At 40.0% G+C, this 16,637-nt stretch overlaps 2 protein-coding genes across 2 annotated transcripts; one reads left to right on the top strand and one right to left on the bottom strand.

Annotated features, from left to right (window-relative positions):
- Positions 1-2,857: 2,857 nt before the first annotated feature.
- spata2 (spermatogenesis associated 2) lies at positions 2,858-10,122 on the bottom strand. The gene is made up of 3 exons (XM_006796321.3): positions 9,930-10,122; positions 8,143-8,966; positions 2,858-6,981 (listed from the first exon to the last, which is right to left on the bottom strand). The coding sequence occupies exons 2-3, from the start codon at positions 8,491-8,493 to the stop codon at positions 5,626-5,628; spliced, it is 1,707 nt and encodes a 568-aa protein (XP_006796384.1). The 5' UTR covers positions 8,494-8,966; positions 9,930-10,122; the 3' UTR covers positions 2,858-5,625.
- Positions 10,040-14,869, top strand: rnf114 (ring finger protein 114). The gene is made up of 7 exons (XM_006796320.3): positions 10,040-10,188; positions 10,409-10,617; positions 11,237-11,387; positions 11,604-11,710; positions 13,000-13,114; positions 13,241-13,348; positions 13,453-14,869. The coding sequence occupies exons 2-7, from the start codon at positions 10,481-10,483 to the stop codon at positions 13,516-13,518; spliced, it is 684 nt and encodes a 227-aa protein (XP_006796383.1). The 5' UTR covers positions 10,040-10,188; positions 10,409-10,480; the 3' UTR covers positions 13,519-14,869.
- Positions 14,870-16,637: the final 1,768 nt, after the last annotated feature.

Here is a 16,637-nt window from a genome sequence, read left to right as displayed (position 1 = left end):
TATTCATTACTATAAAAAAAGAATGCATTAAACAAATTAGTCACTGGAGAAAGTAACTAATTTCACTGCTTTTTATTTTTGTATTACTTTGTCACATAACTATAGATGCATAGTCCTAATTACTATTTAACATTATGAATATTGGGCTACAGTCCCATACACAACATTAATCCTAATCCTAATGAGGACACACACTCGGGATCTTTCTTCTAGTCTTAAGTGTGAACACAAAGATGACAACAGACAGTGTTTCTATCTGTCCACTCTGCAGATAAAAGAAGAATATTTGTAATACAAGTAACTACATAATTGTAACTGTTACCTTCCTCTAATACTTTAGCAGAGCTATAATAAAATGTTATATGATCACAGTAACAAGTTGATTTATGAGGGTGAATTTCACCAAAGAAAATTTGTAAAAAAAAAAAAAAAAAAAAAAAGACAAACAGAAAGTGTTTTTTATTGGGGTTTTTATTTTAGTTTAATTTAGCATTTGTAAATGTGAATACCAGCTGCTTTAACTGTGATATCACTGAGTCATGAGGAGAGCTTATTAGCGGACCATGCCGCAGAAAACTTGGCAAGGGGCCCATTTAAAACAGCCAGTTAGTTTGTGAAATAATGTGTGAAATATATTACTAGTAATGATGCTTAATTTAGTATAAATAATGAAGGGTTCTGTTCGTGCAGAAGTGTTTGTGCAACTACAGTTTAAGGAATATTGACTTTTCTAATTGTTATACTTGCATCGTTCGTCCACCCATCCATTTTCTTCACTGCTCATCCAGTTCAGGGTCACTGAGGCACTGGAAACTGTGTCAGCTGATGTTGAGCGAGATGTGTGGCATACCTTGGATAAGTCACCAGTCCCTTACAGGGCTAACACAGAGTGACAGACAACCATTCACGCTCACAGTCTAACAGCCAATTTAGAATCAATAAAGAATCTTGTATATATGTCTCCTACATGTACTGTGGGAGAACCCACAAAATTCACAGACAATGCAAACAGCACGCAGTCATAATATAGTAATACAATGCCATCTAGTGGAGGACAGAGGACAGTTTTATTTTTATCTGTTTCTTGTAAACTCTATGTACTTGATATAAATGATAAAAACCTAGGTAAGTGCACTATGCCTTAAGGCAATAAAACATAGTTACTAATTGGAGGCCTGTGAGAATTCAAAAGGAAAAAAAGTTTTGCTTTTGTGGGTTTTGCTTTTGTATTTGTTTCCTGGTAAGCGTGAAACCACTCAAATAATCATCAGGTATAACTAGCCTATTAAGAAACAACATGTTTGTGTGGTGGGCCCATAGGCAACCAGGGGAGAGGTCAGTGGAGTTATCGGAGGAAAAACTTCAAACTTCCATGGACCTTAAGTAGGGTCTTCCTTCGGTATTAGGGGGAGACATAATTGGCCCTAAAAGCTTGATTCAGCACAGAAGATTAATCATTTGGACCAGCCAACAGCATCTGAGTCTGGCTGCAAGAAAAGAAAGAGAAGAAAGAAATTTACAATGACACAAAAGGACTGCACAACAACATAAAACAACAACAATAGATGATTATGAATAAGGCTTTCCTTTACAAGTTGAAGGGAAAGACTAGGAACATCAAACCTGTAAACCTATGGATAAAAACTGATTTAAAAAAAAGAGCAGTACAAGGGTCTGATATGGATCTTACTTTAAAGGGCTCTTACCTACATCAACAGCTAGAGGCCTTTTCCACTAGCACCCAGTTGGCTTGGCTAGGTTTTTATGGTTTTCCATTGTGTGGTAGTACCTTGTACTTCATTACCAACTTGGCTGATCGGAGTTAATCCAAAAATGTGATCTCAACAGACTGCATGCCACCAATTATCTGGAAAGGGGTGTCACTCAATGAGCCATGAGAGCGACCAAACCTGAGTCAAGTCGAGTAGGTATGAGTAAAAATAGAGCCGTAATTAGCTCTTTTTCCCCAGTACCGACACATCAGATTAAAAAGGCTGAGATGTTGAGTCCTAAACTCTGGCCTTTTTCTTAACATTACACTGAACAAAATGGCAATTTAGCAAATCCAATAGCTGCAAATCCAGCTTGTCAAAAGTGCTTACAGTAGTTCAAAAACAATGAATTATGTGTACAGATTTGACAGTACAAACTCAATTTCAATCAACCAAAAACAAACAAACAAAGAGTAATAAAAAAATTCAAGATAGGAAACTTTGTTTTTCAGAACTTTATTCTTTAAATTAATTTATAAAATCTCATTTACCTTTTGCTTCATTTCATTTCTCTTTATATATTCACCAATTAACAATTTTTGGCTATTTTCCCATTCCACCCCATGTAAGCCCACATATTGATCACAAGGTCCATACCCCTTCAAATACATTGTGCGATGATCCTCAGTGCCAAGGTAGGTGGGGTGGGGTGGGGTGTGGGTATGGGTATGGGCCTTGTACAGAGCATGCCAAGAGGAAGGTTAGGGAAATGGGTAGAGGCTGCCTAACTACACCAAGACTGCTAATATCAGTAAGATAACCACACAGAGGTAAAGGGGAGCATTCACTTCCACAATGACTTGAGTGTTTCAAGTGTGGGATAAACCAATCATGTTAAAATGGCTCAGTGTTCCATGACATTTGTTTTCCCAACATCAGTAATTCATAACAACTGATGAATGTAAGCCCCACATTAGATATTGATCTGTCAGTTTCTCATTAAAACATTAAAACAGTGCCCACAAACTTAGCAGCAGCCCTGCAGACTGTTTAGCCCTTTGTAGTGACCTACACAAGTTATCAGTCCACTGTTTCAAGTGACACATCCGATGGTGTGTGAGTAGGTATCTATGTTGATGGGGGGGGGGGGGGGGGGGGGGGGGGTTTCTCTCTAGGCTTCTTAAAAAGGCCAACATCTACAGACACGAAGCTAAACTTTAGCAAAATCACAGATTTATGTTACATTAACTGTACATCCAGGCAAGCCACACAATTTTGTTTTCTCCTCCGGTAAGATATTTGTTCTTCATTTGGCAATATGATCACTCAACATGGCTCAATACATCTGAAAGTTGTCTTTGTTGCTGGTATGATTTGAATTGAATAACTGAAATATAGCTATGATAAATATCTAGAAAGTCTTCTTTGATGGAAACAGAAAAATTGCACACCTCCCATAAGGGCACTCAAGACGACTTCTTTTTTTTTGATACCCAAATTAGCACAAGAACATCTTTCAAAGAACCGCTAAAACTACATCTAATTGGTATCAAAAGATCCCTTCTTTAATATGATAAAGACACAAAAGACAATTTTCAGCGTTGAAGGAAAGGAATGAAAAGAATGAAATCAGATGTCACTTTCTGAAACCAATGTGTTAAGGTAATATCTCTACGCAAACAAAATATATACCAAACCTGTTTCCAAGCAAAACATCTACAATGTTTACAGATGTACAATGTGTTCATTGCTGCATATTTATGTTAATATACATGGTAGGTATGTTCTGTATTCAACACATACTCCATACTCTTAGGTGTAATTTTAATTCACCATCAGAGAAGTGAACGTCATTTTCTAGCCTGTTAACCACATGTTAATTTTAAACCTACAGGCTGGATAAAGACAAAACAGGGTGAAAACAACAACATCAAAAGCTTAAATACACTAGGATAAGACAGCTGAATGAGTTTAAGGCATTTAGAGGTTACTCCTGACAGAACATAAAGGCTACAAAGCCTAAGCAGTCTGTCAAAATAACCCAGACTCAGACTTTTTTGTTTAATGCAATGTGATTTAAAATTAGCCCTTGGTGACAATCAACTGTGATATAAAATATTACAATTGAGATTACAATGAAAATTAAAGTCTAATTACTAAAGGTAAACACTAAATGTATGGTCCTCAGTTTCAAATGTAAGCAGAATATATCTACCCCTTAAAATATGCAGTTTAATTCATTACTTTAGTTTATTAGCATAACTACCTCCCCTTCTGCCCCCATACATCAAACGGATGCAGATTTAGTGTTTAAAAATGTGTTGTCAAAACTAACTAGCAAGAAATAAATCAAAAACTCCAGCCTGCAGCCACTGCGCTGTGCAGAAAGCTCTGTGAAATATAGTGCAAAAAGCAATGTGGTAAATAGTTCATCAGCAAAACTGCAATAAGTGTTTAACTGCTATGTACTCGTCATAATACTGAACCGCATTAAAGTTTGCATGTGTAACATTTTTGATGTCTTTGCTGGCCTCTACCACTTGACAGGTTCAGCTGATTGTAAAAGGGTGGTACTTTCTAGTTTGCTTAAACATAAATTAGAAATGAAAGATGCAATAAACAAACAACTTTAGATCTTAGGGCTAGTTTAAAACCACAATGTCATACTGGGTGTATAAGCTGAAGCCATTTGAGGTAGACAGAAACCATGTTAGAGTATGTACTTTCATACTGCCTAAAACCTATCCTATCAATAGTCTGACAAACTGTTCAATTGAACCATAATCCCTAGATTTCTGGCCCAGTGTGAGACTTCCTGTGGTCCCACCCAAGACTAATAGGGAACCACTGATCTAGTGCAGGGGCACTACAACATCATGATCCATGAAGGCTTGAGAAGTGTAATGAAAAGGAGTGGGGGGCTTGGAACTGACACAACTACCAGAAAGAAATCAACGCCGCTTGTCTTCAATGTCTCAAGTCAACAGCAGCATTTAACCTCAGTCCTACAACCAGAAACAATTGAGGATTAATTTACAAGGCATAATCTTTTAAATAGAATCTATGGCATTCGACCATTGTCTCAGTGTGTCCCCTTGAGATATCCCCCATCCCATACCCACATATATAAGTTTATAGCCCAAAATTCCTAATGCCAGGCCTCATGCCCATTTAACAGTCTCACGTTGTTCTAGAGAATAGAGATTAAAAATATATACTATTGACTTATTGACTTCCAGTGTATGTTTTCTCTTTTTTCCTATATTTTTTTCAAGTTAAAAAGACCCCTTTATCACAATGCAAGCTCAGAGGTCTTTTCTACACTCACTCACGCATACACGTTCACTCATTCATTCAGTCACACACACACACACACACACACATATATATATACTGTATATTTATATATATATATATATGTATTTATATATATTAGAAGATTTTTTTAGCTGAGAAATTAGGCAAAGTAGATTATGTTCATTTGGACAGAATTCATTCAAAATGAGAAGGAATTAAACTTTCTCCAGTTTCCCTTTTTGATGAGGACAAGATTTGAGGGATTTGGGAAGCGCTACAACATCACATGACTACTCAAGAGCAGGTAGCAAGGTAAAAGGAAGAAGAAATAGATAAAAGGCCTGAACTTGTACAAGGCAGAGAGATGGGCAGACGATATGGCTCTCTGTGGCATGTGCATCCAATGGCCCTACAACAGTAAGAGAAAATGTACAAAGTGTACAAAAGAGGGTTAGGAAAAATAAAACTAAGACCAAAAAAATAAATAAAGCACTGGACTGAGATGAAGAACATGAATGATTTAAATGGAAAGAAAGCTAAAGCAATCGTGCAAGACTATGTTGCAAGTTAAAGGAGGGGAGTGGAAGGGGAAAAAAAAAAATTCTGTCTGCCTGATTCATCGGTACACCAGGTGAGATATGGTGCCAGTTTTGAAGTTGAGCTGATGGTTGGGCACAAAGTTGTGCTGAGGATTCTTTCGCGTGCACATATCTTTTGCATACAAGCCCATGCACGAGTCACATGACACTTTCGAACAGTTCACACAGGTGTGTGATGCACCTGGCTTGTTGCAAAACCCGCATCGCGATCCCCCCATGCTTATTCGCTCACTGCTGCCTCCCTTTGGTGTTGTCAAGGCAACAGACTTGCTGGGAAACAGCTTAGTGGACATGAGGGGCTTCTCCACCATCTGAGGGTGAGGGTGGGGATGAGAATGTGAGTGGGTCAGTGTGAGGGGGTGTGGATGGAGATGGGAGTGAGTATGAGTATTAGAGTAGACAGAGAGCTTTTCCTTGACAGGAATGTATCCATCAAGGGGTCGTGGAGATTTTGGATGGTAGTCCTGGAGGCCACAGCAAGGGGAGGGGTCCACATCATGACAGGCAGAACAGAGGATCATGTCACACCTCTGGCAGGAGGCCATTGTGGTGCAGCCCAGCCCGCAACCCTGGCACTTCACACTACCATGACCTTTGTGCAGCCACCCATCCCTTCCATCTCGAGGCTCTCTGGATAGAGGTCGAGACGGGGTCTGCCTTCCTCCTGTGCCAGCCCCACCCCTCTCTGTGTACAAGTCAATCTCATCTAAAGAGGATGGATGGTAGGATGTGTAGGGATCCGCTGGGGGAGGTGACTGAATTGGGAAGAAATCTGCAACAGGGCTATAGGAAGGTGGAGCAACCACAGAGGAAAGAGATATTGAGGTGCTGGGCCTGATGATCTCATCCTTCATATCCTCCTCTGCATCCACAAATAGAGGCTCCTTCCTCAGACTCAGTGAAGCCTTCAAGACAGGCTTGCTAACCGCTGCATGCCAGTGACCAGCCCCATCTGTAACATCCACAGACTTAGATGGTCGGCTACCTCGCCTGAGGTGGTGGGCATGAGGCTTTTCTATATCCAATGGCCGCACGGACAGCCGAGCCATATCTGCCCCAAGGCTGTCACGTCTGCGGAGCGCTTCAGCACAGCCAGCTGCATCATCTCTGCAACCTCTGCGGAGCTCCAGGGCCTCCAGTTCTGACGCTGAACCACGGGCCAGAGCTACTACCTCTCCCAGAAGACGACACTCTGCCTGGGCCAGGAAGAGTTCAAATGCCAACTGCCGCAGATGATTTGCACCTCCTGGATGCTCCTGCAAATGGAACTGCGAATCATGGTCACAGGTGTAGCCAATGGTGCGCATTAAAGTTCGGAGTTCAGCATCAGAAATGGCAGACTGCAGATGGTACACATATGGGCCAGTGAAGGTCTTAAAGAGAGAAATGAGAATCAGCATAAGTGTCAGTTGTTTAAAACAGGCTGACATGAAGCCAAAAATAAAGACAAAAACATAGAAATGCACATCTTTCTATGACAAAACATAATTAGCACAAATTACAACAACCTCAATGTAAAGCTGAAATGGCCACCTCTCTAATATCAAATACTTATTTTAGATATAGTTCTAGATAGAATTGGCTGATAGATTCAAGGGAAAAACAAAGTGCTTTAGAAAACCACCAGAAGTGGGGAAACAACTTTTTTTTTTCTTTTTGGGTGGCAGAAGGCTGTCTAACATGCACAGAAATTTCCCATAGACAATCAGTTAACTTGATATCTTGTGAGGGTGAACGCCATAAGATAATTCATAACAGTTTCGGCTCTGTGTGCAAAGACATTTCCCTCTCCTATTAGGTTAGAAATATTTCACACCAAACAACTTCGTATTGAGTTGCAGTGCTTTCCCTCTAAGAAGACGAGCCAAAGAATGCCAGCAACATAAATCCCCAAAGCAAAACAGAGGGGTCAAGAGTTACAGCTTTCCTTTTAATTTGTCACTTATTCACCGAGCAGAACTGAGCAGAAGCAACCATAATAACAGGTCCTCTTTGCATGTGTGTTCACTAAAATTACAAATCTATACAAATTTTAACAGTTTCAGAAAAATGTTCTTACTTTTAGATATTAATTTACTAAAGAACATGTCAAGCAGTTTATGAGACAGGGGAGAACCACTCATGTACTTTCAGATATGCTGGTGGGATCAAACTTTTGTTTACACACTTTATGATGTTAGGATTAGACAACAAGTAATTAAGGTACAACAACACAAATCTCTTAAGATTATGCAGATATCCTGAGAATATGTACACAAACATAAAAGTCTTGCTTCCATACTAAAGGTCAGGAAAGATATTCATATATATTGCCTGCAAAAGACAGTCTGAAAGATATGCAAATTCACCAAAGTATGTCAGTGTACATACACACTGCCCTGATTAATTGCCAAAGCTCAGTATCTCAAAGCTCAAAACTGGACAATAATGATTCATTCTGTTATAACAAATGTATTAATAGTGAAAGTTTGGCTATTAGAGTAAACTAATCTAAGCAAAATATATTAAATATCCCATCAATAAAATAAAGTCACCTTTATACATCTGAATTCCTTCTTCCAAGGGAAGAGCAGGAGGTTGGTGCAGATGGTTTCCAGGGTATGGAAGGCTCTCTCCAGGCCCTTCAGGTTAACTCCTCTCTGGGAGCGGAGGGAGTTCTCCACTACCTCATAGAAACGCACCATGCGAAATCGCTGTGCCGGATCTGGCTGATAGGCTCCTAGCAGAGCTGTGGCTGTGGAAAGTAAGGCCTCACTGTCCTTGTGTCTGCTTCTTTCCCCTTCTTGCGTACTTCCAGTCCCCCTGTTATCCCCTCCTTCCTCCAGACGCTTCTCCAGTGCTGTCACATACCTCCGGAACAGGTCCTCTTTTAACTTGGCATCCATTATTAGCAGCAGACTATTAGTCAGCTGTTATACTTTTCTGAGAGAGCCTCACACCTTTTAGCATGCCCAACCACAAAATGCCACATTCAGACACCATTTTTGGTTACCATTTTTTAAACCGTATACACTAATTGTTAATGTTGCGGAGAGATGGCAGAGGAGTCAGTCTTTGCATCCACTCAGTAGCACATCCTCAAAGCAAGAGGTGCAGTTTTCTAGTGCTTTCAGTTGGTGTAGCAAGGCTGTAGCCCATAAGGATGCCTTGGTATGAGCATCTCTGGTTGTGGCTCAAAGCCTGACTTGTTTCCCAAAAAACAGGCTTCTGTCATGCAAAATAACGTCAGGGGGGAGGTTTTCCTTGGCACACAGACTTGCATCTATTCCATTGCTTGGTTTCAGCATTGGTAGAGTTCAAGGTCACTCATCAAGACGACAGATTCATAATCTTGGGGTTGTTGTCAGCCATGTCCAAGCTGAAATGACACAAGCAATAGCTGTTAAGATAAAAATATCATTTTCGGTTCTAGCCAAATGAAAATGCAATTTAAGTGTGGTTAAGCATGCTTTGAAATATCTAGAGGTTCAGATAAGAGGGAAGATACACTAATCCAGGACCATCTCTGTAGAGATGTGAAGATGGATTCGTTTGGGTGGGTGGGTAGGTGGGTTTTTGGTCTGTCACATAGTGAAAGGGCTTTTTTTATGTTTGTTTTACAATGTACATAACCAAGAAAATGGCCAGTGGAATTATAGCTTAAATAAGCAAGAGAGGAACTCATTACTGATGTATACATCCCTCTCACACGTTTGCGCCAGTGAACGTTTCAGCTATTGGTACTACATGCGTGTAAACCAGAGTGGCGCTAACCCTAGCCCTAGCTTAGCTTCAACTCAAAACTCATAAACAAACACATCGTGAAAATAGTACGAGGCTTGAACAACAGGAGAGCAAACATTTCGCTCTCAGATTCTTGCAAGCTGGCTGTCTGGCTATACCTGTTACCTGAAAATCTCTGCGAACATCCGCTCAACGAGCTAGCAACCAATGAGCCTTAGCCAGACGCATGCTTTACAACTGCGTATCTACTACAACAAATTTAGTCCACCGTGACCAATGGCAATATAAAGTAATACTCCTAGAGCGTATACATTAATTCTCCATGACTCTCAAACCCGATGCTGCCACTGCTATGGCCCCCTACTGAATATAAGCTAAACAGTTAACGCCCATTTAAGCGTAGCTGGTTAGCTAACAATTGCTTTCGGCTAGCAGGGCGTTCCATCGCTACACAGACATTATTCGCCAGTTTAAAATAAAATATCAAGACACAGCGAGTTTTTAAGGTGAGCTTCTTTTGGGACCAAACGTTAATGCGCTCCCACTAGGAGATCAAGACGTTTTTTCAAACAGAAATACCACCATTCGCAAATCTTACCTTTAACAAGTGCTAGTCATGGCTAGCTACGCCTCCTCAGCTGTTGGAAATTCCCAGTATAACAACACGCATGCGCTCAATCCTGACAGTTCATCAGCATCAGGAGCCCACGTGTTAGGGAAGACGGGATACAGACCCCCAACTACATCATCCACAGTCTTCATTCATTTTTGTTTTTGTTTTGCTTGGGGGAAAAAATATATATAGGCTCGCGTGCGCGCAGAGACAGATTTCCCGGGTTCATAATGATTTGCCGAAGGTAGGCATTTAGTGGTGTGGATTTCCTGCTTTTTCGTTGTATTAGTGCTTGAATAATTTTGATTTATTTGTATAACTACATATTGTAATATTTTGAATGTCTCGGGGGGGTCAAAATCTAGTGGGAGGGGGAGTGTCACAGATTTAGTAAGTATGTCGTACAATTATGTGTTACGATGTTTACTTTCGCCGGTGACCCCGCCTCCTCGCGCTTAAAAAAGAACAAGAACCCGATGACGTCGTCACGGGGACGGTTGGTGCTGGTGGTGGAACCGACTCAGTGAAGAAAAGAAATGGCGATGCTCGGAGGCTATAGCGCAGCACCTCACAAGAAGAACGCCTCGGACGGGAGCAACGACGTGTCCGAATTCGTCTGTCCAGTTTGCCTCGAAATATTCGACAGTCCCGTGACAACACAGTGTGGACATACGTGAGTATTTTTGCCGTTTATTTTCGATCGCCCTCCCCCTAACCCGCGTCTGCCACCAACGATGCAGTGAAAAGAGGCAAAAACAATGGAGGAAAGGGCTTCACTTTAAATGTGTCGTCGCACCAGAGTTGCAAAATATCGGCCTCGCGAGTGTCTTCTCGTGCTACGACTCCGTTTTTTCTGTTTTTCTCTCTCGAATATGTGACAAAAACAGTTCCAGCTTGCTAAATCAGTTTCAGTTTTGTTTACATCAAAAAGGAGGCCTCACTTGGGAGTTGTAGTTTGGATGTGTATTGCTCTAACTCTTGAAACCACTTTAAAGAACTACAAGTCCCTGGCTATTCTCGAGGTGGGGGACTTTCCATATGAGTTACAGGAAGGTTCAGTCACTAGCATAATAAAGGTTTGTTTTAGTGACAGTATTTGTTTTTTGTTTTTTTCTCATGGCAGGCCTTGTGTTAATGCAAACAGTTGTTGCATGTTTTTGGTTTGGTTTTTGTTTTGGTTTTTTTTTTTTATATTTTTAAAAGCCTAAGGTAACCAGAGCTCAAATTAAAACTGACAATTTAGTTGATTTCTCTTGTGCAGCAATCACATTCTTTCACCCATCTCTTGACAGGTTTTGCCACAGTTGTTTGCAGGAATGTCTGCGTCCACAGAAGCCCGTTTGTGCTGTATGTCGAGGTGCTCCGGGCCACTGGACTAAAGCTGCTCAACTCGAGGCACTCATTCAATCTTCTGTGGCAGCCTGTAAGGGTTGTGGCACACAGGTACGTTTCACTACAGACCAAAAGCTAAAATATCACTGAACTGACTCGCATTTATGAAGCAATCACAGAGGGTGAAGATCCAATAACTGCACATGCATAATCTTAATGTTTTGCTGTGTCTAAATTTCTGTCTTTATATTTAGATAATAGCAACAATTTTATGATGATGGTCATATACTGGAAGTTACTGATATGTGTCACTCCACCCCCAATTAGGTTGGGCTTTCTAAGATGAGAAGCCACACAGCTGCCTGTTCAAAATACCAGGAGTACATTGAGGAGGGAGTCAGGACAACTGCCCAGAGTCAGCCTGCCATCGTCAGGTGGGGAAAGAAGCAGAACAATTATTTGCTATTCCCTACATAATAAAGCAAAATAGTTTACACTGTAGAGTCAGACTTTGCGTGCAATTACTGCTGCTTGTTGGGTTGTATAAATTAAAGGTCACCTTTGGACCAACACTAATCCAAAGTGAAAAAGGAAAAGAGTGCAGCCCTGTCAGTAGTTTCAGTGAGAGGGCTTCATTGACGCAGCAGAAAGTACTGTACATAGGAAATAGAGTTCTGTTGGCCCAATCAAATATATTCAATGATATGATTTATGATAGATTTCACTGTAACTTAAGTGCCAAATTTAAACAGTTGACCTGTTCATTGTGACAAATGATGGAATAATATCTTCTAGTGATATAAAATTCCCTATGTTTATAGTATTATAAACTCTTGGCAGTACATTGTTGTTTGATAAGACTCCAAAGTCGTGACTCTATTACTGCCTTGTTTCAATGGCATGCCTAACATGTCAGTCAAAAATGAAACGCTCTCTTTTTGTGGTTTTACTATATGTAGTGTATACATTTTGCACTTAAAGTAAAAAAAAAAAAAAAAGTAAATAGAAGTTTTAGCACAAACAGGATTTCAAATTGAACACAATTTTGATTGCAAGAAAAAATAGTATTATAAAGTATGATCAAGCATATGCTAAGCATTCTGTATTTTACCTGTCGTAATTTCTGATTGTAATTTTTCCAGAGTGTATAGAAAACAGTACAACATTCATCTTTAGAAAACATAAAACACTATTATTGTCAAGTTGTATGAAGTGGATCTGGTTTTCATCATATATGGATGTTAAGTATTTATGACAACTGTGCTTCCTGGAGAAAGTTCTGAGAAGATGGTTTGAGAAGCCGTCGCTTGTAATGAGGTTATTATGACTAATCAGGAAGTAGCCTTTGGGGGGGGGGTTTCCACCCAAACAGCAGCCTTTAAAACAAAGAATCCACACATTGTTGCGTGGGCCAACACTGTTTAAAGTAAGAAACCGATCCCAGTATTTATTTATTTTGTTATTTAACCCTCCAGACCTTTGTGCCACGAAACAGATTCCTATTATTAAAAAGAAAAAGGAATAACTGTCACTTTCAAGTCTTTCTCAAGCTCTTTCAGCTGGTGCAAAGTTGATGTGACAATAGATAAAGATTGGCCACTAACTGTGGTAAATGTCCACTTATTTCTTCATAAGCTGATGCTTGTTACATTTCAAGTGTAATATTCATGTAGTTGAGAACCAAACCTTGTGACATTTTATTATTTCTGTTTCATTGCCACAGTTCGGTGCCAAATCGCTACACCTTCACCTGCCCCTACTGCAACTGCCAGAACCTCGACCAGGACGGCCTGGTTGAACATTGCACAACCCAACATGCTCGAGATGCACGCCAAGTGGTAAAAAAAACAACAACCTATTATGTCATAATTCTGAGTCATACGGAGTTTCCACACACTTGCTGGCTTCAGCTGGGTTAATAATGTGTTTCAAAGATCGTTTTATTACCTTCATGTTTTCTTTAGGTGTGCCCCATCTGTGCCTCGATGCCTTGGGGAGATCCTAACTACAGGAGTGCTGACTTTTTCCAGCACCTGAAGATCAGACACACTTTCTCCTATGATACATTTGTTGTAAGTAAAGCACTCTCTGTTTATTTGTTGTTGGCTTTTTTTATGTTAATAAGAATTTAAGTGACTTTTTTTTTCTTCCCCTTCTCATGCTTATGACCTCCCAGGATTATTCCACAGATGAGCACACAATGATTCAGGAGGCTTTACAGCGCTCCCTTATGGACCACTGAAGTGTGAAAACAATCCACCGGTGGAGGGAATCCAGTCAAATGAAGGGATGATGGTCTTGAAAAGACAAAAACACACAGTGTCATCATTCATCTAGAATGGGGATGGTGGTACTGACTTATGGGTAATTATTTTTCATAGGGAACTGGTATCGTAACTATGAGTATATAGGTTTATTATTCTGAAAATAAATCACGCAATATGGTTAAAAAAAACAAAAACATATTGTACTGTTTGATTTAGGAGTAATACTGTGTTTCTGGTGTGATAATCACTTATCTTCCCCTCCCCCCAGCTGAGTCTGTAGACTGGATAGTTTGTTAGGTATCTGCTAAACTATGTTTAAGCTGTTTGTTTATCAATGACAAAGTGTCATCTAGCAACAAAACATCCAAACTTGTGATTTAAAAATTCTGCAGTCAATACTTGATGTTATGAGAGGGTCTAACCACTAGGTGGCTACCTATTGCCAGCAGACAACAAACTTCACTCCGTGAAGTCTTCAAGTAACAGAAAAATATATTATACTAATTCTACTCGCATGTTTATGCAAAAGGTTAAAAAGGGTAAAGGGACTTTTATTTCTTTTTTTTTTTTCTTTTTCTTTTTTTTCTTTGTTTGTTTTTTTGGTTTGTTTTTTTTACCACAGTTTTTCAGCAGATGGGGGGGGGGGGAACTCTGTCTTTTCAGTGCTGTTTTTGATTGAAGCGCGTGTGTTTGTGCATTAGAGTGTGGCTGGGTGTGTTCATTCTGTTTTGACAGATCTACTGGTAAGAATAAACAATGAGGGTCAGACACAGCCAGAGATGGCATTTTTGCTTTTTTGTGATGTTTCTCCCTTATGTCTTTGTGCCTGCTGGTAGATCTTGTTTTCAACCTTCCAGAACTCATAGGGCTAACACAGTAGTTCATTCAGTGAATCTACAGATGCAAGTATTTAAAAAAAAAAAAAAAAAAAAAAAAAATCAGTGTGTTTGGGTTCATTTGGTCACTTTCATGTGAGAGTTTATTTGCATGTGTCTAAACCACAAGAGGGCAGTAGAGTTCTACATTTCTGTGACAACATGACAACAGCTGGTTCTTGCAGGACATAATTGAAGACAGATTTCATTCTATAAGTGTGCTTTACCCAGTGCTTTGTTCTCCACTTATTGCTTTTGTTTTAATACAAAAATCACTGGTATTTGAATATTTAGGTTTTTGGTGGGGTTGTCATTGTTAAAACAAAATAACCACAATTTCAGTTTGTGCAGTTGATGAAGTGACATAACAAAATACTTTAAATGTAACTTATTGATGTGTGTTTCTCATGCCCAGTGTCTCAGATGGTCTTTACTAAAAACACTCCAGTTTCTTGTGGCTATCACTTTCTCCTTTACTTCAGCAGCTTTGAAACATAAAGATCCATGGTCATTTATATGTATGCTTCCAAAAAGACGGCATGTGCAGTTAGGAAAACAAACAAAAAATCAGCACAACTTTGCTTGATCTTCTTTTTACTGGATGTTTTTGGGGGGAGGTTTTTTTTTTTGGGGGGGGGGGGGGGGGGTTCTTTGCAATTGTGTTATTTTTACATTAATGATTCTTTCAAGTTAGTTGTAAGATTACCCACATAGAACCGTAGAACAGGCTCGTTTGTCTTCTGCCAACAGGTAAATAACAAAATCTTAACACAGCAGATTAAGTAGCTCTAGAGCAGAACCTCAATGCCTTCTCACCTAGTCTTTGGTTCCACTTCGAACTAGATATTTTCTTTTTTCTTTCTGTCTTGTGCAATGTGTAATAATTTTGTATATGTTTTTTCTAATGTTTAATGACCTCTTCCTTTTTTCTTTTTTTTTCTTTCTCAATATATCTCTCATTCTCTTCTGTCAGCCCTACTGTCAGCAGGTGCTAAATCCTGATAAATTAAAGCTCTTTAATTATTTAAACCCTGGCCCCAGAAATCAGGTGCAGTGATTTATACCTGTGTGTATGAGACATGCGGGGGAAGAAACAACACTCGGTGCTGATGGATGACCACTGTGTGTGTGTTTGTGTGTGAGCGGGAGGATTTAAACAGAAAGCACTGTTCACAGCGCTGCGAAAACCGGACGTGCCCAGTTGTCATAATCTGGCTATGAGCAAAAGCTGTGTATTAGTGGAGGGGAAACAAACTTTGGATGAAGGAAGGCAAGCTTTCTGCAAACCTTTGTTTGTACATTTGAAGTCAAGCCAGGGTCGTGTTATAACGACAAAGATCTCACAGTGTGGTTTTACATGTATGTGTAACTTCATGATGAAACTCGGGGCTCTTCAGTGTACATTGTCCTCGGAGAGAGAAAACCCTCTCATCTCTCCTCCCTTTTTTTTTTTGTTTCTTTCATCTGTAATTACTGTAGCTAAATGATATTACGGCTTTACACCTAGCTCTACTGAGAATCTCATCCACCAAACTTCTTGATGTCACCCCCCGTTCTTATCCTTTCTTCTCGTTACGTTTCCCCCAATCAGGTTTTTGCTCCTGGCAGATAGAGGCGTGATGTTAGCTGTGAGAGAACTAACGAGATACTCGAGTGCTTCTGGGCAGGAAGGAAGTCGAGCTGAAAAACATGGCAGGGAGAAGTCTTTCTTGTCTGTTTGGTGGCGCAGCTTAAAAGGGAGAGGGGGGCCAAGGTGGGGAATAGGAAAAAGGGAAGAGAAGTGAACACATTGAATAAAAATTTCATAAAGTTCAGTGTGTGGTTTCTTTGATGCGAGCAGTGGATGGTGCGTACAGTCTGCAGGCTCTGTAGAGGCAGCAATTAATGCTACATGTGCCCAAAGGCAAACTGTGAGAGGTGTGGGGACGGTGGCTCGTTTTATGTGTGTCGTACCATCACTATACCCGAGACATCTCTTTGCTGTCTTTTGTTTTCATTCACTGTATTGTAAACCTTCTCTTTCACCTGAACACTGATTAAAAAAAAAATTGCTCCTGAACTTGTATGAAGTCCATATTGTTCATGCCTGGTAGCTGTCTAAATTGTTTTCCCCACACCAGTGACACTTGAACGCAGCAAATTCAGCCAGCAATTTTGTGACATCAGTGAAATTGCACTCTTTTCAGACTTTCACTTCATCTTGAAACCCATCTGTAGAA

This window comes from Neolamprologus brichardi, chromosome 20 (assembly GCF_056152115.1).
Source record: "Neolamprologus brichardi isolate AB-2024 chromosome 20, ASM5615211v1, whole genome shotgun sequence".
NCBI classification, from domain to species: Eukaryota; Metazoa; Chordata; class Actinopteri; order Cichliformes; family Cichlidae; genus Neolamprologus; species Neolamprologus brichardi.
Note: the sequence above shows the minus strand (reverse complement) of the source record. Positions and strands in the feature narration are given on the sequence as shown.